The 21518-nt window shown below is 49.4% G+C and overlaps 1 protein-coding gene across 1 annotated transcript in view; it reads left to right on the top strand.

Moving 5' to 3' along the window:
* INPP5D (inositol polyphosphate-5-phosphatase D) overlaps nt 1–21518 on the top strand; it is a 113197-nt gene that overhangs the window by 38874 nt on the left and 52805 nt on the right. The window contains exons 3-5 of the mRNA XM_027590307.2: nt 6387–6537; nt 8801–8972; nt 12474–12614. Of these exons, the coding sequence (XP_027446108.1) occupies nt 6387–6537; nt 8801–8972; nt 12474–12614 (464 nt within the window). The remainder of the gene's footprint in view (nt 1–6386; nt 6538–8800; nt 8973–12473; nt 12615–21518) is intronic.

A 21518-nucleotide genomic window follows, 5' to 3' on the forward strand; every position in this document is an offset into this window, starting at 1 on the left:
CACCCCTGAGGCCTCTCCACCCTCCACGGGAAAATGGGAACAGTGACACCAGCCACCCCGAGGCCCTCCCGGCCATTTCTTCACAGTAGCCAAATGCCGTGGTCACCCTGCTTCAGACCTTCTAGTGATTTTCTCATTGAACTTAAATGAAATGCTTTGCTGCAGTGGAATGATGAGCATGGTTTGGGGTTGGTTGGTTGGTTTTTTCCACTCCTTAATACTTTTTCATCATTCGTAAAATTTCCACAATGACTGTATACACTTGTTCATTTAAAACACGGACTGGCAGAAGCTTGAGGAGGGGGTGCCTTGCAGCAGCGGCTTCCTGCCCACCCTCCACAACCCCCCGCCCCCCTCGGCTCTCCCTCTCCTCCCTGTGCTGACCTCCTACTGTGCCTAGACCTCTTTCAGTTCCCCATTTAGACCCCAGACAGTGCTGAAGTTAACAGTTACCCCCTGGGAAAGTTGAGCCTGTCCAGCGCTCGGGCCTCCCTGCCCGGCTCGCCCTTCCTCTGGAGGGTGTCTGAAAGTCACAGCTATTTCTGGAAATACCCCATTTCTCAGAGTGCACGGCCCTAAGCCTCCAACAGACCGGAAACTCAGCTGCCCTTTGTTGTAAAGACCCTGGTGGTGGTGGTATCTTCCCGAACCCTGGGGCTTAGGGCCAGGCCGGCCGTCTTCCCTGGCTCCGACTTTCCCCAGGAGTCTAGTTCCTGGGTAAGCTCACGTGCCATAAGACAGGGTGAAGGAGCCCTTCCTTCAGCTTTTCTAATGTGAGGCCTGTTGCGCTGTCCCCGTCTCCCAGAACAGGGGTGGGGCCACTCACTGCCCTTGAAAGGGTTCCAGGGACCATATGAGGCAGAGCCAAGCAGGGTCCCTTTCCTTCTGGGACTTAGAACCTTGTGGGAAGGCAGACCCCGCAGGGGGCAGTGGGGAGGGCTCTGTGGAAGTGGTAGTGCTGGAAAGCGCCGGGACCTTCCCACACACCTGGAGATCTTAATGGAGACAGGAGAAGAGAAAGGTCTTCTGTTTCACAATCTGAACTAACCCCTCCCATGTTTTTTTTTTCTGTGTGACTTTTTTGTGGGATTCACATCGATCCCACAAATTCCGAAAGGCCGTCCGCTCTGGGCCCAGCCATCCTAAGTTGACAGGCTGACTTAACAGAGGAAATGCCGTTCCTTGCTTTTTCAAAATTGAGCTGTCTGTGATGACGTGCTCTAGGTATCCGCTAAAGAGAGAAGGAGCTCATTCCTGATGGTAGGAGAGTTGGCACGGAGCAGAAATCCAGCCGTCCACAGGCCCTACCCCGGGTGGGGGTGGGGTCTCTAATAGCGTGGGGCTCATGTTCCCGGTGCAAGTGCAACGTGGGGCTGCACGGTTTCTCTGTTTCAAAATGACTTGATAAATCTCTTCAGGAAGGTAGTGGCCGCGGAATGAGGAACAAAGTCTGGAGGCCCCAACCGTTAAGGATGGAGGGCAGCCCCCCTTCCCCGGGAGCGTGGCCAGTTCTCCCTCCGGGTGTGAACGCAGCCTTAGCAGGCAGAGTCCCCAGGCCTGCCTTTCCGCAGCTTCCGGAGCTCCCTAGCCACGCTGCTACACGTGGCTGCGATGCCCTGAGGGTCCTCCAGGAGAGCCCACCTGCCCTCACTCCCCTGGATTCCAGCTGGCTTTGGCGGGTGGGAGGCAGTGAGGAGAGGGTGGAGGACGTGAGGGCGCAGGACCTCCTGCCCCGGCCACGGAAGGCCCCAGGCTCCTGCCAGACAGCCCTCCTGGGGTTCCCGTGTCTGCTCCCGCCCTGTGCCTGCCCCCAGGCTGGTAACCGCTCTCCCGTTGCTAGCTCTGGAATGCTGCTCCTCTCTCACTGGTACCCCTACACCCCGTCCATGAGATGCTCCCCAAATCCCCTGGTGTAACGTGACATCTGTTTCCTGCCAGGACCTGACCGATATATACCACAATCTTCTTGTCAACATTTTGCATTTGAAAGTTGTTGAAAAGGCACCACTTTTGAGGGCTGGGATCCAGGCTGGTGGAGGGCTGTTCCCCCTACTGCCAACACTCCTCCACACCGTTTCTTTGCATCACCCGTCCCAGACCTGCATAGGGTCCTCTCTGACCATCTCTCCTGACTCTCATCCTGACTCCCCCCAGCGAGGCCATTCAGCTGCTCATTGCTGAGCACCCCCAATTGTCAGGCCCCACAACCCCATTTGGGGGTACAGCACTAAGCAGAGCTGGCCCCTGACCCCGGGTACATAGTAATGTGGATACGGACTTGACCAGGCCCCTACCCGCAAGGGACCTCGGTGTTCCTGCTGGCCAACGGTCAAGGCCCCGTTCCCCTGGAAGCCCCGACACCCGACTCCCTACTCCTGGCATTGGCTTGGCCGGGTTTGTGAGGTCTCCCCCAGGTATGGCTGTCCTTTGAGCAGCCCCTCCCACTTGCTGGCCACCCCACCCTGCCTTCTTGGCCACCCTGCCTTAACAGAGAGCCTTTCTCCGTCCAGCTTAGGGATGAAGACCCTACATCTGGGCTGCTCCTTTCTGTGCTGTCCAGGTGGGACCTCCCACCACCCATCTGAACCGTCCTCACCCCCTCACCCCACCCCAAGCCTGGGCCAGCTCAAGAGCTTATATAATCCTGGGCACCCTGACCTTTTTCTCTTCTAGAATGTGCTTTGAACATAAGTTCTTAAAGGCATCTCTGTGAACCCCTTCAAATTTTAGTACCAAGAGCAAATACTGATGTGAAGAGCTCCTCCAAAGAGACCCTAACCTTGGCTAATTGGCACCCTGCCTTCCCCATTTCCTCTGCGTCTGTATGTGCTGCCTCTTGAGACGGGCTGCTCCCTGTTGACCTGCAAGTGTACAGTGAGTCTTCCCTCCAGGTGGGATCTGCCACATGTAGACCTGCCTTCTGGAGAGCGCCCATCATTTCCTGGGTGCATCCCTCTCATGAGCGGTGGGGGAGGTGCAGAAAGGGGTCCCTCCCCAAGCAATGCCTTTCAGTAGCTGGCCATTCATTGGCTTGCTGGCCCATCTGCCCAAGGCAGGCTGCTCCACCGTCCTTGAGGTTTGGACTCCACCCTCACCGTCTACCTTCCTGGGACCCTGACCACCTGGGCAGCCAGCAGCCTCGGTTTGCCAGGCCCTGCCTCCCCGGCCTCTGCGAACAGTCCAAGCACAAGCAGGGTCCAGCAGCTTTGTCTTGCCAGCAGCACCCAGCACCTGCTTCTGGCTCCCAGGTCCCCCCCGCCCACCTCCTGCCTCGCTGGATCTGTAGGGATTAGATTCGTGTTCGAGTGTCCCGTTCCTCTGCATGCTTAAGATACTGCAGATTTCATCAGTTCGAAGATGCTTATTTTTTCACGCTTAACCTCTCTGAAATAAAATGTGTGCACACTTAGTGGTGGATCATAGTTTATGCTTTAGCTTTTCAGGGCTACGTGTAATAACTAACATGTGTCTTAGCATCGGTGCATCTTAAATTCCCACGTCCAACATGCCCCCTTAAACACACATTCCCGGCTGAGAATCCTCTACCAGACTCACACATGAGCTGTTTCACTTTGACTTTCTTTGATAGTTTCATATCTTTTCCCCATATGCCTAGTGGCTTGTCATCCATTAACTGTAAATTCTTTGACAAGATGACACTTATCCCAGCTGCTTTAATGGAACTGAGTTCATCGATCTTGCGTCACGTCAAATTATTTTTGTTATGCTGCTTCTAGTTTTGAACCTATTCTGGTTACTTTTGAGAAGGCCTAGCTGCTGCTGCTCAGATATTTCTGGTTCCGTAATGCTTGAAAGAGATCGTTTAACATGGGGCTTTGTGACAACAGGGAATTTATTGGAAAGAATTTAAAAAAAAAGTTGTTAAACTCTATACATTTGCTAAATAGCTTAAACCCCACAGTCAAACACACATACATAGCCTCATGTGGAGATTTACGTGTGTGCAGTGCATATGCACACACAAACACATTTTGGAGAGACAGAGGGGCTGAGTGCAGAGCCCTGAGTCAAGGTGAAATTCGGGTGGATTCTCGTTGAAGGCGAATGCATCCTCACTACAACTTGGGCTCAAGCACCAGGAACAGGGGCTCAGGGACAGGTCTGAGTCCTGGTCTGTTCCCACGTGTCTGGGTCTGTCCCAGACAGGTCTGTCATCCTGCCTCTTCGGCTGTCGCAGTCCCACTTACCTGGAGCCCTGAAGACCTGCCGACCAAGGCCCCACCCCAGCCTCCCTCGTCAGTCCTAACCATGCTGCAGCAACAGGTGCCTGACTTGAAGATGGGCAAGTCAGGATGGTCCAGCCACACCAGGCCCGGACCCGATGTGCTCAGCGACCCGGTAGACTGTCCAGCCCCATCCTGTTGTGGCTGTTGGCCTTCTTCCCCACATGGGATTGTCCCCACCCCTTTAGCAAGCAGGCAGCTGGCAGCCCCCAGGGGAGTGGCTGGACCCCTGGCTTCCAACTCCAATGATGGCACCTTCTCAACCCATTTTGAAATTACATGACTGCCGGGGCGCCTGGCTGGCTTAGTCGGTGAAGCATGTGACTCTTGATCTTGGGGTTGTGAGTTCGAGCCCCAAGTTGGGTGTAGAGATCACTTTAAAAAACAAAGAAAAAATGGAATTACATGACTGCCATTGATGAGGTGGTTGTGATGATAATGCTGGTGAATCACAGGCACTTAGTGTCAGGACCAGGACTGCTGCGCTCTGAGGCCGAGGAAGCCCCACCCAGAAGGGGGGGCTCCGTGGGGTCCTTTTGTACTATCCCTGTACCCACCAACAGCCTGATCCCTTTCTCCTGTCTAGCTGCCCCGGGCTCACTGCTCCTCCCGGGAACCCAGCTACGACTTCCTCCAGCATCCAGGGCTGCCACCCCACTCAACCCCTTAGCTGGATCCAGAACACCTGCCTCACACTGTCCACCTTTGCCCTCTGTGCCACAGGGAGGGTTTCTGCCTAGGCCAGTGGGGAAATGATGGTACCATTCCTCGAGACGGGGAACACGGGCAGAAGCAGGTGAGGTACTAGACAGGGAAGATGGACAGGACTTTGGGGCATGTTGGGTTAGGAGATGTAGGGTACAGCATTGAAGAGGTGAGTCTCCTCCTTGCAGTTCTCCCATCCTGCCCTGCTGCTTGATAGCCCCTCGGTGTGGGCGGGGCCACGGTGGGCGGGGCCTCAGTGGGATGAGGCTGGCTGCCAGGGCGCCCCCCCCCCCTTGAATTTCTTGCTGTAGCTAATGGACAAGCTGAAGGAGACCTGGCCCCAGGGCATTTGAACAGCACTGCACAATGACCTGCCGGCTCCTCTGTCATCAGCAACAGAGATACAAATCAGGGAAAAATATTGTGCTGCCTCACCATTTTCTGAGTTTTGATAAAACAGAATTTTAACAAATAAAAAAAATAAAAGCAAAACAATTGCTACAATAGATTTCCTTGTGTTTAAAAACAAATTATCTTGGGGGGTGGGGAGAAATAAAAATAATTACCCCATCTCACACACACACATATACACAGAAAAACTGATTCTCATATATTAAAAATAGGTCTCTTCGAACCATGAGGGATGATGGACTCTGAAAAACAAACTGAGGGTTCTAGAGGGGAGGGGGGTGGGGGGATGGGTTAGCCCGGTGATGGGTATTAAAGAGGGCACGTTCTGCGTGGCGCGCTGGGTGTTATGCACAAACAATGAATCGTGGAACACTACATCAAGAACGAATGATGTAATGTATGGTGATTAACATAACAATAAAAAATTTTTTAAAAATAGGTCTCTTGGGGTTTGAGACTACAGGTGACTTCTTTTTTCAAAAAAAAATCTGTATTTTCTAATTCTGCCATGAGGAAAATATATTACTTGTATAATAAAATGCTTTTTAAAATTAAAGTTAAAAATGGCGGGGGTGTCTGGGTGGCTCAGTCGGTTAAGCATCTGCCTTCAGTTCAGGGCATGATCCCAGGGTCCTGGGATCGAGCCCCAAGTCAGGCTCCCTGCTCAGCGGGGAGCCTGCTTCTCCCCTTCCCTCTGCTGCTCCCCCTGCTTGTGCTCACATGCACTCTCTTTCTCTCAAATAAATAAATAAAAATCTTTTAAAAAATAAAAATAAGAGTGAAAAAAAAAAGGAAAAGACCTTTAAAACTGTCCTATTTGTGCCTTTTGCAGACTGGTGCTCAGGGCTGCTGGCTACAGGATGTGAGGGTGTGGGTGTGGTGGACAGACACTGCGTAGGAGCCCAGGGCTTTTTCTGGATCGAGGTCACTCCCTCGGCCTCGTTGGTCTCCGCTGCAGATGGCCTTTGTGGTTAGGTGAAGTCGTGGCCCGTTGAAATGTACTTCAGTTTGGGGTTCTGTCCTCAGGCATCCGAAGGTGTCCCCATGAAGTTCTTCACCAAGCTGGACCAGCTCATCGAGTTCTACAAGAAAGAAAACATGGGTCTGGTGACCCACCTGCAGTATCCTGTGCCCCTGGAGGAGGAGGATGCAGGTGATGAGCCAGAGGAGGAGACAGGTAGGAAGGGATGGAAGGGAAGGCAGGAGGGGGGCACTAAGGGGGGGGAAGTCCTGGGGTGTTTCTTTTGCCACAAGTGCTTGTAGATTAGGTGGGTCCGATTATCAGAGGGAGAGAGGGTGACATGGTGACCAAGGACAAGTTAGGAAAGCAGCCTCTGGGGTCAGACAGACCTGGGTTGGACTTCCTGCTCCCCAGCTTCTTAGCTGTGTGACCTTGGGTAAATTGCTTAACCTCTCTGAATCACAGACTTCTCTTAAAGAGACACTAAAAATAGTATCTGCCTCTCAGGGTGTCATCACAGGAGGCAATGACTGTAGAGCCTAGAGCCTAGCACACAAGAAGCACTCGATAAATGCAGCTACCATCCTCATCAAGATAATCAGCTGCATTTCGCTGTAAAGAGAATGAAGGAGGAAATGCTTGTACCCTAACTGGAAGGGGGAGAGAGACGTTTCTTTATATCATCTTTAAAAGGAAAATAAAAAATACAGCCCCTAGAAAGTATGTGAGAGTCCAGCCTCCCCTTAGAACAGTGGGGGGGCCACAGAGCAATCACCAGGAGTCCGACAGGGGAGGGCACGGTAGCAGGGACCCTCCTGGACGGCGCCCTTCTTCTCCCCTCAGAAGTTCACTTCCTGACGGAAAACCTAAGATACGTAATTGAGCCTCTCCCCTGGTCAGAGCTCCTCCTAAATCCCAGGGCCTGGAAACAATTAGGTCCCCGCCGGGGTCGCCCCCAGACTTGCTGAGGTGCCTGGGCTGGCACCTGCCTTTCCCTGCGGGCTGCTCCAGGCAGGTGCACCCCTCGAGCCGGCTTGTGGGCCACTGGCCCACCTTCCGCCCACCTTCCTGGAGGCCCCACTGAGTGGCTGCACAGCTCGTTGGCTGCCGGGGCAGAGAAACCCTGAGGAGCAGTCTTCTCTGTAGAGGAGGTGAGGGCCAGGCAGAGTGTTTCAAAAGGACCGCAGCTTCATGGAGGCCGAGAGGGGCCTAGGCAGCCCATGCCCCTTCTCACCCCTCATCAGAAATAGCCAGAGCTGACGGGTCCCCATGGGAGCCCAGGTCACTCCCCGGCTCTGTGCCGTGGCCAGGTGTCCCCCAGCTGTCCCCAGGTGCCCGAGCTTTGGCCTTGATGCCGAGGAGCCGTCCTGCAGAGATGCCCTTCACACACTGTGGCCTCTCCTCCCTCACACCTGCTGGCCTGGCTCTTCTGCCTTTCTGGATGACCATCTGGAGAAAGCCCCCGGGCACCTTCCGTAACAGCCGGGAAGAGAAACCCAGTCTTGTGACTGCTGGCTTCACTTCCCCAAAGGAGGCACAGTTGTCAGCTCGAACCTGAGCAGTGTGACCTTCACCCCCACCGCCCCCGAGGGGTCTGATTTGGCTCAGGTCTTCTCAAGGTGCTGCCGGTCCCCACAGGGCTCAGAATACACTCATACCATCTCAAGCACTTCAGTCCAGGGGAGGATGTGGAGAGCTTGTCCTCAAAGAGAACATCCCCATGCAGCTCCGTGGCGGGGGCCCTGGCGTGGCCGTTTGGTGTGGGAAGAGGCTCGGGTAGGAGGTCGTGGACCCAAGAGGCTCAGCACCCTCCCCGTTTGTCGTGTGTGTGCAGGACAGAAGTTCTCCTGAAGGCAGATGGGCAGGAGTCCCTTCTCCCGGGGCTGAATTCAGTTGTTTGTTTTCTATTTCAAGTTCTCTTCGTGAAGGGGGCCCCTCACGTTCTTTTATTTGTCTCCTAGGGCCTGGGGGGCCGGGGAGAGAAAGATCAGCAGAGGCTGGAGGGAAAGCGGAGGAAAGAGGGAGGTCAGGGTCGGAGAGAGAGGAGCAGTGTGGCCGGGGCCTGCCTGCTCCCCACCCTTGCTCCCCCTGTCCTGGGAACCAGGCCTCTGCCCCATCCAGGGCCCCTGCCTCAGCCCTGAAGGCTGGCCATCCTTCTGGGGCTGCGGGCTCCACCTGTCCAAGGCCAACAGCCCAGCTGGAAGGTGTTTGCTGAGCACCTCCGTGGGACAAACGAAACCCCAGGGCTAAAGACCACTAAGACGGGGTTCCTGCCATCAGCAGGCTCCCCGTCCAGTCAGGGAGTGGAGACAGGAGCGACAGTGCGGGCACAGATGGGGTCTGTAACTGGGCACCGTGGCCTGGATGGACCTCATGGGTCGGGGAGGGGTCACTCCACAAGGGAGCCCTCTGTAGGTGGGTGATTCTGAGAGAAGCTAGTGCGTAGACCGGATGGCATTACTGCTCTTCTCTTGGGTAGAAGGTGTCCTGTCCCCACCGGAGCTGCCACCGAGGAACATCCCTGTATCTGCCGGGCCATGTGAGGCCAAGGAGGTCCCTCTGTCGAGCGAGAATCCGAGAGCCCCCGAGGTCAGCAGGCCAAGCCTTTCGGAAACACTGTTTCAGCGGCTGCAGACCATGGACACTAGTGGGTGAGTCCCCGCCTGGTGGGCCTCTCAGAGGCAGCTCCCTCTGTGCTCACTCCCGAGGGTGCCTCCTCCACTCAAGGACAGCTTGCTCTGGAGCCCCCCACCCCGCCCCCGGCTCCCAACGCGTTGCAGGTCTGAGGAAGCCCGGGTCACCCCTCCGCTGCCTGGGCACGGGGTGGTCGGCTCAGCTGCTCTGTCTGCACGGAGCCCGGCTGCCTGGCAGGAGCTGGTTCTGGAATGACATAGAGTTCTCCGCTGCAGAGGCATGGCCCTGCTCCAGGACTTAGGGGCCTCTGCTGGGATCCCCTTCCCGGGGCTTGCCATAAACTCCACATGGCATCCTTCTCCGTCATGGATATCTCTACTGCCTTGGGGTCTCCTGAGGCAAGTGGCCCAAGGCAAGGAGTTGCCTACACTGCAGCCTGGACCTGCCACTCGGCCCATTGCTGGAGCGGGGGGCGGGGGGGCACCTTCCTGTCACTAGTAAATAGGCCAGGGCGGTATTTCCGTGTGTGGTATAGACCACGGTCTACACTGCATGGCGCTCCTTTCTTCAAGGGAGACACAGTCATTCTACCACTATAGGTTTTCCTCACTCCGATCCCGAGCTCTCAGGATCTCGTCCCATGGGTAGGCCCACCCTGGCTCCTGCTGGTCCCCGCCCGGGAGGTCAGACACATACTCCTGTTTCTCTCCGAGCAGGCCCAGCACTGCCCTGGCTGGCTGGTGGCGAGTGGGAGTGTCACCCGGGAGGGGTGTTAGTTGTCTTGCAAAGCACTGGCCCTGACTACGAGACAGGCCAGGAGGATGGGCTCAACCGGAAGGAAGCCCCGTGAGTGGAACTGCGTCCCCGCGCCCAGCATGTCCCCCGCCCAGATGTGTGTTGAATGACTTAATAAGTTAGTACGCAGTGACTTCCATGCCTTAAAAACTTTAAAGGATTTTTTTTATTTGTTTCTTTGTGAGAAAAAGTGCCCCCCAAAGGATATCCTAACGGCAGGGCTAGTGCAATATCTCTAGCTCGAAGGATCAGTTGGAGGGCTTCTCTCCTACCATCCAATCTGGCGAAATACAAAGGAAGGTGCACACAAGCCACCCGGTCGCTAAGATACCTGGTGTTTTCATAATTCCACTTTGAATGTCCTTTGATTCTTCTGTAGGCCCACCAGGTTGTATTCTATGCACACTCCTTGCATTACTTGGGTTATTTATCAAATAGCTCTCCAGTGTTTTGAATACATCGGTGTGTTATCATGACTACCCCATAGACATGTGTAAATAACAAATACTTATTAAACTATTCCCATTGTTCAATTTCCTTGAGTTTCCATCTCTCTCCAGGGGTAGATGCTAGATGGAGGGAGCTTCTTGGGGAAATAAGCAAGGATGCCCAGTTGGTGCCACCATCTGCCCATTCCTCCTGACTCCTCGGAGTCTCCTCATCAGTCCCTCCTCTCCAGGGACAGGTGTTCTCTTGGGCCTCCAGGCCCCAGTGGGGCAGGATGACGTACGCGGTCAAGCCTCTTAGCAGCCTCATGAGAGGGGCGGAGGGGCGGCTGGGGGCTTGTGTGCTCTCTCTGTTTTGGCTTCTCAGCTAGCATATGACAGTGGAACCCTCCTAAAACCTCTCCTTGGAGCTGGGGAGGAGTAAATGGAGCATGGTGGCCGAATAAGGGAAGTGGTGACACAGTGCTTGTCCGTGGGCTTTTCTGGGTCCCGACAAACCGAGATTCTGCCTTATGTTTGAAAGTCCATCTATTTTGCGTGTAACATAGCTTTTTATACGAAGGACTGCCTTTAGTTTATTCTTTTTTTAAAAAAAAGATTCTATTTATGTAAGAGAGAAAGCAGGTGAGAGAGAGAGAGCATTCATGCGTGCACAAGTGGGGGGAGGGGCAGAGGGAGAAGCAGACTCCGCGATGAGCAGGGAGCTTGAAGGGGGGGGGGGGGCCTCGATCCCAGGACCCTGGGATCGTGACCTTAGCTGAAGGCAGATGCTTAACCGACTGAGCCACCCAGGGGCCCCTAGATAACTCAATTATAAGACAACCTGCCCAATTTTTCGTGCAAGTTGATTAGATCTAATCAGTTAGGCCGTAGTTAATAGTTATTTATTACAAGACTGCTGAAGGAAATCAAGCATCTCTGATGAACAGAGTTCACATCTTTATGTTACCAGTCTCCTACAGCAATCATCTTAACAAAGATAGCTTCCTATGACAAGCCCTCGTAGTTTCAGAGTTATGAGTCAACAGTCATTAGAACCATTAAAATACATATGTTAATACCATGGGGGCGATTTTGTCCTTTTCAGAAACAGACTTGGGCAGAAGCTGGATTTTTAGGATGTCAAGACCCAGAAGGAATGTAGATTAACGTTCAGTGCTAGGACAACGGGCATGCAAATCGTTTTCAATCTGAAGAAGTCAAAATGGCCAATGGCCCTTCTAGTCTCGAGAGCAGGAGCTTTTCATGCTTTCAAAGATCCTGCAGAAAAGAACCTGTGCCCTCCAGCTCCAACTTGATTATATATCAAGCCTGGAACAAAGATTTTTTAAGGCTTGTAATAATTTTTTCACCCAGGTGACTCAACAACCTTTCTGCTCATTTTGCTCATTTGTAAAATAGGAAGGATCATAATAACAGCTGTGTCCTAACATTGGTTTGGGGACCAAAGAGGAAATGGGCATTAAGTGCTTAGCAGAGTGAGTGCAGTGTTACACCAGGAGATAATTGGCTGTGACTCTGATTTTAATCACTATAGGAATGAAGACTCACAGGTTACCCAGAAAAAAAAAAAAAGAAAGAAAGAAAACTGTCTGGGCAAGAGAATGTAGAGGGACCATCAGACCTCCGTGACAGCCCTGGTACCACAACGCCTAGGCTGTGCCTCCGCGGGGCCATTGTGCACCCGGGAACTGAAGGGGCTGGGCCAGAGCCCGGAGGGCGAGGGCAGGGACCTGGGCCCACTACCATATTACCAGCCCATCACTCACCACACAGACTTCCCCATGGACCCCAGGACAGACAGCTCAGAATGTCCTCAGCACAGAGCTCCAGGTGGCCTTCGGCCATGAATTTGGAGTTGGTATGTGAGCTAGAGCCATTTGCCATCTCTCCACTAAGCATCCCTTAGCCCCCAGATGCTGTCTTTAGAAGTAAATGAGGTCGGGAAACAAGTCTGCTGACCGTTTCTCAAGTTGCTTTGTCTCCTTTGTAAAATACAAGCATTTCCAGCCGGTTCCTTCCTTCCAAGTATGGGCTTGGGAGAAAGCCTTTATGGGTGGGTTAAGAGGCATCCTCCCTCCCCCATCCTTTAATCTTGCTCAGACCTGCTTCTCTAGCCCTCCGTAAGACCGGGGGCCCCATCCAGGAGTGTGCCCATGTTCTCCTGAAGGACAGTGTCTCAGCCAGAGACTCTGACAATGAAGATTTCTTCTTTTACAGTCGGTATTTGTGGCCAAAGGAACAGAAGAAGCATGTTTCTCTTTCTATTATTTTCAGGCTTCCAGAAGAGCATCTTAAAGCCATCCAAGATTATTTAAGCACTCAGCTCGCCCTGGATTCTGACTTCGTGAAGACAGGCTCCAGCAGCCTCCCTCATCTGAAGAAACTGACCATGCTTCTCTGCAAGGAGCTCTATGGGTAATGGCTCTGTGGGTCCGGTGGCCCCCGGGGGCGGGGGGCAGGGGCAGGGGACAGTCCCCAGTGAGAGAAGCAGCTCATTTAGAGTGACCCCTGCCCTCCGCCTGGCTCTCCAGATAACTCTGCTGTACTCAGAATAATTGGGCAGTTGGCAGGGCTTAGAAATCTTTGTGGTTGTTTCAAGTTTTGTTTTCATGGTATTCGAACTGTGGCTTTTTTTTTTTTTTTAAAGTTAATTTGAGGCCAGTTGCTGTGGGAAGGGGTGAGTGGGAGGACATGGCTGGCCCTTTCACACTTGCTCAGGATCCAGCAGTAAGACTTTTGCTGCTAGTCTTTCTCCTTGCTGCACCCGGCACATTGGACAAGCACGTAAGGGCTCCAGGAGAAAATAAATTCAAGTCAGCCTGTTTTCTGCATGGGTAGCTGATGCCAGTGATGGCCGTTTGTGAAAGCAAGCCCAATGCACCAAAACTTTCGTTTTCTGATACTTAATTCATTGAAAGACCAATTGGTAAAAATTCCGATTTCCTTCAGATTTTTAGAATTTTACATTTTACCTTAATTAATGCTAATATTAATTTCAAGTTCAATTACATTTTAATTGTTAGAAGGGCAAAATTAAGGCTGCAGTGCTATTGAAGAATTGACAAAAGGCTACTTTAAATGCTTGAAGGGGCGCCTGGGTGGCTCAGTCGTTAAGCATCCGCCTTTGGCTCAGGTCATGATTCCCAGGGTCCTGGGATCGAGCCCCCGCGTTGGGCTCCCTGCTCGCCGGGAAGCCTGCTTCTCCCTCTCCCACTCCTCCTGCTCTCGCTATCTCTCTCTCTGTCAAATAAATAAATAAAATCTAAAAATAAAATAAAATAAATAAATGCTTGAAAAAATAGAAAACACCATTCGAAAGGCATCTGAGAGAAATGCTACGGAGCCAAAAGAATCCCATCATAAGTGAAAGGTCAACATTTTGGTTGGAAAAATAGCATTTCCTGTGGGCGAGGCTTTCTCGGACTATATACCATTTTGTATTTTATTATAAACATATGGCAGCTTCAGAACTCCCTTGTCAATTTCTCTGGGGCCATATCCATCTTGGCTTAGTTAATATGCAGAAAAGAATCTTTCATCATGAGTAATCAAATTGAACTTTCCTCGCAAATGCTCTTAAAAGGCACAGTCAGTGCATTTGGTAAATTTAACAAATAATTTCCTTGACAAATGGAGCACTCATCAAATTGGCCAGTCAGGTCTCATTTCAATGAGTTGGCTTTCAACTAATGCCGTTTCAGCCAATTGGATCGAGAGCCATCGTTTTTAGAGACTTCCTTGGAGAGCTATTTTTCTATTTGATGCTATTGTTATAAATCATGTATCACTAGGGAAAACACACATACACCTGGCACTTCCTTTTTAAGAGACACGGTTTCATGAAGACTGGGCACAAGCTATTTGTGCTCCGATGGAGGTCCTGTTCTTTGCTGCTTCCTTGTCCGGGAGGAACTACCCCTCTCAGTCTCTCCACTGGCCTCCCCCAGTCACTGGGTGCTTCTGCAGCCCTCCCCTCCCGCCACTTTCCTGGATCTGGGTCACCTTCCTTTATGGACACAGCAGCTTCCCCAGTGTGTGGACTTCTCTGTGCTCATGGGAAAGGCTTCCTTTGGCTTGCAGCTCTTCCACATCTCTGTTTCCGGGATAGTTAACTTCTAGCTAGAATTAGAATTAGGGACACTGTAATGTCCCCTGCACATCTGTCTGTCCTCACCCTCATAGGCAGAAGCATAGCTTGGCTTGGAGACTTGGTTGATTGGGGGCTGGAATTTTAGAAAATCTTACATAAAAACAGTTATGTTTCCCAATCCCTAACTAAGAACTTGTTGTTTTCAAACTGCTTTGTTTGGAACAAGGGTTCAGTTCATTCATTCATTCATTCGTCCATTCATTCATTCAATTATTTACTTAACAAATATGTATGGAGGGCCTCCTCTGAACTCTGTTCTGAGTTCTGGGATACGGTCATGAACACAATGCTCAAGATTTCTGCTGTTTTAGACCTTGTTGGAGCAGATGTCTCAGTGAAGGGCACAACAGTAGATTAAGTCTGTAAATAAAGATAATTTTAATAAGCATTATGACAAAATAAAACAGGCAAAAGTGACAGAGACATTGGGTGGGAGGGTCCCAGTGTCCTCTGTGGGTTAAGGAGGCCTCTCTGAGGTGGTGATGGAGCTGGGACCTTGGTGATAGGAGGAGCCAGCCATCCAGCACTTTAGCAGACAGATGTCAAGAAGAAAGGTCCTGAAGCCAGGAATGAGGCCAGCCTGCAAGGAACAGAAAGTCTGTGTGGCTGGAGCATAATGAGGGAAGGAAAGCGTTAGAGCAGAGGTCGGGGAGAGGCAGGCATAGGGTGGGCCAGACGCAGGATGAATTTTGGTTCAGTCTGAATTTTAGATAAATCACAAATACTTTTTTAGGATTAGTGTATCCCATGCAATGCTGGGATATACTTACACTAATAGATTATCCATCATTTATCTGAAATCCAAATTCAACTGGGTGTCCCGAGTTTTATCTGGCAATGTCAGGCAGGAGCCACGGCATGTATACCTCACAAGACTCTGTAGAGATTTTAGAGGATCATGCCATGAGCTGAGTTATAGCTGTGGAGCATGGAATTCAGGAGGCTGACCCAAAGCAGGCGAGCAGTTCCGAGCCCGGGAGTTGTGATGTGTGGGCGGCTCATGAGCAGGGAAGGCAGGGATCTGTGTCTGTTCCTTTTCCTGCCAAATCCCAGGCTTGGGGACAATGCCTGGCGCGTGGGAGTGGCTAATAGATCTTGGTTAAATGTGATGACCCAAGGGCGTGGGGGCGAGTGGGCGCTGAGAGTGGTGTGGCTGGGGTTTGTGTGGGTGGTAGAGTGGGCACACTTGCTGCCTGGGGAAGAGGAATGGAGGGTGATGCCTCGGTTTTTGGGAGCAGCTGAGTGGATGATGATGCCAGTTACTGAACAAGTGGGAGTCGAGAAGGAGGGTGTAGAGCTAGGGGGAGGTCTTCCTCTGAGCTATTAGGCATCCCACCAGCTGAACCACCAACCACAGTTATGATAGAACTTTCGAGCCCTGGAGACCTCAGAGCTGGGTCTCCATTTGGGACTCATCAGCCTGCAGAATGAAAGGAGAAGGGGGCCCAGGCTGGACGTTTCGATGTGGGGTACAGGAGTAGGAGCCAGAAGAGGTGACTGGGTCCATCTACTCAGACCACCTGGCTCGACAAGAACGTCCCTAAGTCGGAAGGTCACAGAGAACCGAGGAGTGAGAAACAGTGTAAGAGCCTCCCCTGCAAAATGTCACACCGAGTGTGTGTGTCTGAATATCTGCAGCACCAAGGCTCAACCAAGATTTGGAACCCCAAGTTAGATTCTCTGGAACCAGACAGAAACCTTTCCGGAGAAAAAAGAATAGAGAACAAAGTCACCAGAGTCTGGAAATACTTGATAACCCTTGAAATGGAGAAATGAGAAGAACCCCAAGTGGAATTTTAAAGTAAAATGTCCAAGAATGGAAGAGGGTACTTTATTTATTAATGAGAGTGGGGTTAAGGGTTTTTTTTTTCCTGACAGAGAGTGCTCTCGCATGCAACAGGGGTGGGGGGGCAGAGGGAGAGAGAGAGAATCCCAAGCAGCCTCCCCACCCAGCACAGAGGCGATGCAGGGCTCGATCTCATAACCCTGAGATCATGACCTGAGCTGAAACCAAAAGTCAGATGCTTAACTGACTGAGCCACCCAGGCACCCCGTGGTTAAGATTTTAATAGACAAATAAATCCAAAACAAAAATATTTCACCGGCATTATAACTGATTCATTGGAGGCCATAAAAATAAACCCATAGTTTTCAAATCAAATCTGAAAATTAAATCACAAAACAGAGCAGAATGTCAGGGAAGTATATATAGAAAACACAGAAGAGCTAACTAAGCATAGGTGAAGAACATGTGGTTAAAAAAATGGATAGTTTTTGGAAAGAGGGCAAAGAGATTCAACTAAGGTCTGGTAGGTGGGCTCTCAAAGAAGCAGGAAAACAATGATGCATAATTGATGGGAAATATATAAAAGAAAACATTTTCCCCAGACTTACTATAAAGGACCTAAATCCAGGTATTGAGAAGCCCCGAGAGATCCAATTAGCAGAATAATCACATAGCACCATCTCAATCTCTTCTTGTAAAGTTTCTAAAACACAAGGTAAAGTGACTTCAGAAAGTAAGTAATTACAAACAGCACCATTTCTTTGAGAAATTACAATATTTAATCTTATTAATAATATAATTAATAATTAATATTATTCACACGGCCTGATGATATAAAGCAGGTATCCCCAAGAAGACTGTGGACCTGGGATTAACTGAACCTAGATGCCACTCAGGAGCACACGGAGTCTTTTGCAGATTTAAAAAAAAATGTGAAAATGTTCTAATCACATGGGTTTACTTGAATAAGGATCCAAGAATTTTTTTTTCCTGAAATCTTAAGAGTGCTGGTGATCTTAAAAAGAACCCAGCAGCTTCCTGAGCAGCTGGATATGAATACACCCAAAGCAAAAGTGTTCATTTCTATGCTTCCAGAATACAATGTGATGAAAATAGAGATAAATAAGAAAACTAGCCACAACCACCCAACCACCTGGATGCTTTTAGATTGCCTCCTAAATCACAGTTGAATTAAAGAAGGAGCTGACAGGAGGAGAGCCTACATGGGTAGGTGTGGGGGGGTTGGGCATAGAGTAATCAAACCTCTGTCAGTCAGAACTCTGTGTGACGCAGCCAAAGCACTATTTGGAGGAAAAGCCATAGCTTGAAATGCTCTGTTACGGAAAAGGGAGTACAATAATGAGTCAAACACACAAACTGAATCCAGACTATGAGTCTCTTGAAGGTATCATGGGTCATGTCCTAATCACCTTCACACTTCCCACACCCAGCAAAGTATCTGAAACATTGTGCTTACTCAATATTCACACACGGAGAATGAACATGTGCCAGATGCGTGCTGCCACGCACTATTCCAGAGGCTGGAGATACAGCAGTGAACAAAACAGAGTCTTTAAGAAATCTCTGTTGAGCAAATAAACAATAACAACAATAGGCAAAGAAAAGAACAGGGGGGGATTGGTAAAAATAAAACCAGAAATAAGGAAAAAAGTAAATTACAATTTTATTTTTATTATTATTATTTTTTAAAGATTTTGTTTATTTATTTGACAGAGAGAGACAGCGAGAGAGGGAACACAAGCAGGGGGAGTGGGAGAGGGAGAAGCAGGCTTCCCGCCGAGCAGGGAGCCCGATGCGGGGCTCGATCCCAGGGCCCTGGGATCATGACCTGAGCCGAAGGCAGACGCTTAACTGACTGACCCACCCAGACACCCCTTATTTTATTTTTTAAGATTTATTGATTTATTTTAGAGGGTGCACAAGTGGGAGGAGGGGCAGAGGGAGAGGGGGAGGGGAAGCAGACTCCACCCTGAGCCAGGAGCCCCAGGCTGGGCTTGATCTCATGACCCTAGATCACAACCTGAGCCAAAACCAAGAGTCAGTGCTTAGCTGACTGAGCCACCCAGGTACCCCTACAATTTTAAATATTAGAATGTAAGAGATTTAATAATCTGCATTAAAGACTTGCAAATCAAAGGCACAGTGCACAATGACATGGCCACAAATCTTCAAATTATAGTTAAATGGAACAGATGTTTTACATACAATATGAAAATTACCATGAGTGCCCTCCTTTGAAGTCTCAAGAACCAAGTAATGACCATAATCTATAAATTATTCCTGAATGACAAAAATCACCTAATTCAATCTTCAAGAAAAATACAATTCAAATACAAAAACCTGATCAAGATAATAGCCTGAAGTAAAACTTCATCCAGTTTCATTTGTTAGTATCAATGTTTAATATTTCAGCAATGTTTTATTTATTTATTTATTTATTTATTTTTAAAGATTTTATTTATTTATTTGACAGAGAGAGACACAGCGAGAGAGGGAACACAAGCAGGGGGAGTGGGAGAGGGAGAAGCAGGCTTCCCGCGGAGCAGGGAGCCCGATGCGGGGCTCGATCCCAGGACCCCGAGATCATGACCTGAGCCGAAGGCAGTCAGTCGCTTAACCAACTGAGCCCCCCAGGCGCCCCTCAGCAATGTTTTAGTAAATATAATTTAGTAATATGAAAAATGGACACTGGGGCACCTGGGTGGTTCAGTCAGTTAAGCATCTGACTCTCTCTTTTCTTTTAAAGATTTTATTTATTTGACACAGAGAGAGAAAGCACAAGCAGAGGGAGAGGGAGGCAGAGAAGGGAGAGGGAGAAGCAGGCTCCCTGCCGAGCAAGGAGCTGGATCCCAGCACCCAGAATTGTGACCTGAGCTGAAGGCAGATGCTTAACTGGCTGAGCCCAGGTGCCCCATGAGTGTCTGACTCCTGATCTTAGCTCAGGTCTTGATCGCAGGGTCGTGAGTTCAAGCCTTGTGTTGGGCTCTGCCCTGGGCATGGAGCCTACTTAAAAAAAAGGAAGAAAAATGGAGGCTTTATCTAAGAACTCGCTTCAAAGAAGAGTCAACATAAAGAAAACACCATAATTTAGTAGATTAAAAGATGAAAAAATCATTTGCATAGGCATCCTAACAGATATGTGATTAAAGAAAGAAGTCATTTCTCTTCTTTTCTTTTTCTTTTTTTTTTAGAGAAGGGAGGGAGGGGCAGAGGGAGAGGGAGAATCTCCAGCACTCCTCACTGAGTGCAGAGCCTGACCGGGCTCCATCTCACGACCTTGAGATCATGACCTGAGTCGAGATCAAGAGTCGGACGCTTAACTGACTGAGCCACCCAGGCGCCTCCCAAGAAACGTCATTTCTAATTTTTAAAAAAGGCTTAAAAAAAAAAAAAAAGGATAGAAGGGTACCTCCTTACTAAATGCAATAGGTATCAATGTAAAACCTGTTACACCTGACAGGGAAACAATACAATCATTCCATTAAACATTCTAACAAAAGAAAAAGAGATGCTCTTTACCACCTGATTTCGTGCTGTGTGGGAGTTTTTTGCCAAAGGAAGACGAGAAAAGGAAGAAAAGAAAGAGAAAGCAAAAGTTAAGAAAACAACATCTCATCAGAGCATTCCTTCTGCGCCTGGACGTCTGGGTTGGGTGACGCTGGATGTGCTGTCCCGATACTGAATGGGAATCTTGGGGAAATGAACCAACTTGCTGAGAGCAGGGCAGAGGCGGTGCTCCCTCTGGGAAGGCTTGGGCAGGGGGTCTGAGCCCCTAATGAGCTGTCTCTGGGGTGTGACCTACCCCAGGACCTCAGCCCTCTCGGGCTTGGCCCCCTGGCTTCCCTTGAGCTGGTGACCTGACGCTGGACAAGTTTTCCAGGGACCCTGCCAATGGTTTCTATGTCCCCAGACAAATCCTTTCTGTATGACGAGGCCAGTCCTTCTTAAGCTGAAGTCACAATGTGTCATTGGTCCTTCTGACCCTAACCAAGACTTCCAGACACATCCAGGAGCCAGTTTTCTCAAAATCTTACAAAGTTTAAAAATACCAGCGTCCCTCTTAGAAAACCGTAAGGATTCAGCTTGTGTATGTATATTTGTGTTTTTAGGATAACATTTTGAAAAAGGAGAATGGTGAGGGAGATCTATTTGATGTTAAAGCAAGTTCTGAATTGGTGCCTTGGAATTTTTTTTTTTTTTTTAACCCAGAATTCTTTTCTGACGATGACAGTGGATAGGGAATATCACTGCGTGAACGGATGCTGGAGCTCTGGCGGAAGGGGTGGGAAAACCCAGAACTCAGTGTGCCCTACACTCCCCCTGCCGTGCAAGTCAGCTCCCTCCACCCCATCCTTGGTCCCCGAAGGAGAACCATGTGTGATCCCTTTCAAAGCCAGAAGGCTACAACACCATCCCCAGAAACTGTGAGACATTGTAAATCTGAGATCATGACATTGCGCGGTTCACGCGGTTCACGCTGGGAGCTCTGGATTTTTAGTTAAATGAATGATTTGGAGCCTGGAAACAAATTCTACCATATTCAAGAAGAGCCCGTGCAATGGACTAGCCTAAGGGAACAATGGAAAAAAAAAGCAAGTGCTTTTGAGTGAGACTGAAGAGTGGTACAGAGAAAGATGAACTTAATTCCACCACATATTAAAAAAAAAATTCTAGGTGAGGAATTAAGAATGTATACTATCAACAAGAAAAACCCATTCATAATATAACTCTAAAAAAAGCAAGTGAGAAGCCAACTTAAAATGAGCAAATAATTGCTTACTAGTAAATACTGATGATACATTTTTAGCTAAGGTAAGCAAAGAATTACCAAGGAACAGATGAAAAATAAAACAATGAAAAATTATAAAGTGCTTCACAGTGAAATCCAGCCCGCCTAGGATGACAATAACAGAACGGAAAAAAAAAATCCTTACAGCATCTAGATTAAATAAAAAGCAAAGTGGTGTATAGAGAGTTTACACCAATGTCTAAAAATTCTAACAAAATTTCCAACAGGAAACTGACAAAGTTTATACAAAGTTTATACAGAGAGAACCAACCATGCAGAAAAATATTTATTGACAATAAATTAAAGACATGGGATCAGTATATCAGTATTGAAATGCAATGTTATACCCACTAAAAGAAAGGAAAAGATCATAGAAAGAATGCAGACAACACCTCGAATGAGCAGGCTCCAGCAGGACCTGTGGCCAGTGATAGGCACCATCACTCAGAGGCTCAGCAGTTTTGATCAAGAGCCATAATCTCCCCTTGTCATAAAATTGTAACTGAAAATAAGAAAAACTGTAGAAACAATCTGTTCAGAGCAGCCTTTATTTGTAATCACCAAGATCTCAAA

Source organism: Zalophus californianus, chromosome 3, assembly GCF_009762305.2.
Source record: "Zalophus californianus isolate mZalCal1 chromosome 3, mZalCal1.pri.v2, whole genome shotgun sequence".
In the NCBI taxonomy this organism is placed as follows: Eukaryota; Metazoa; Chordata; class Mammalia; order Carnivora; family Otariidae; genus Zalophus; species Zalophus californianus.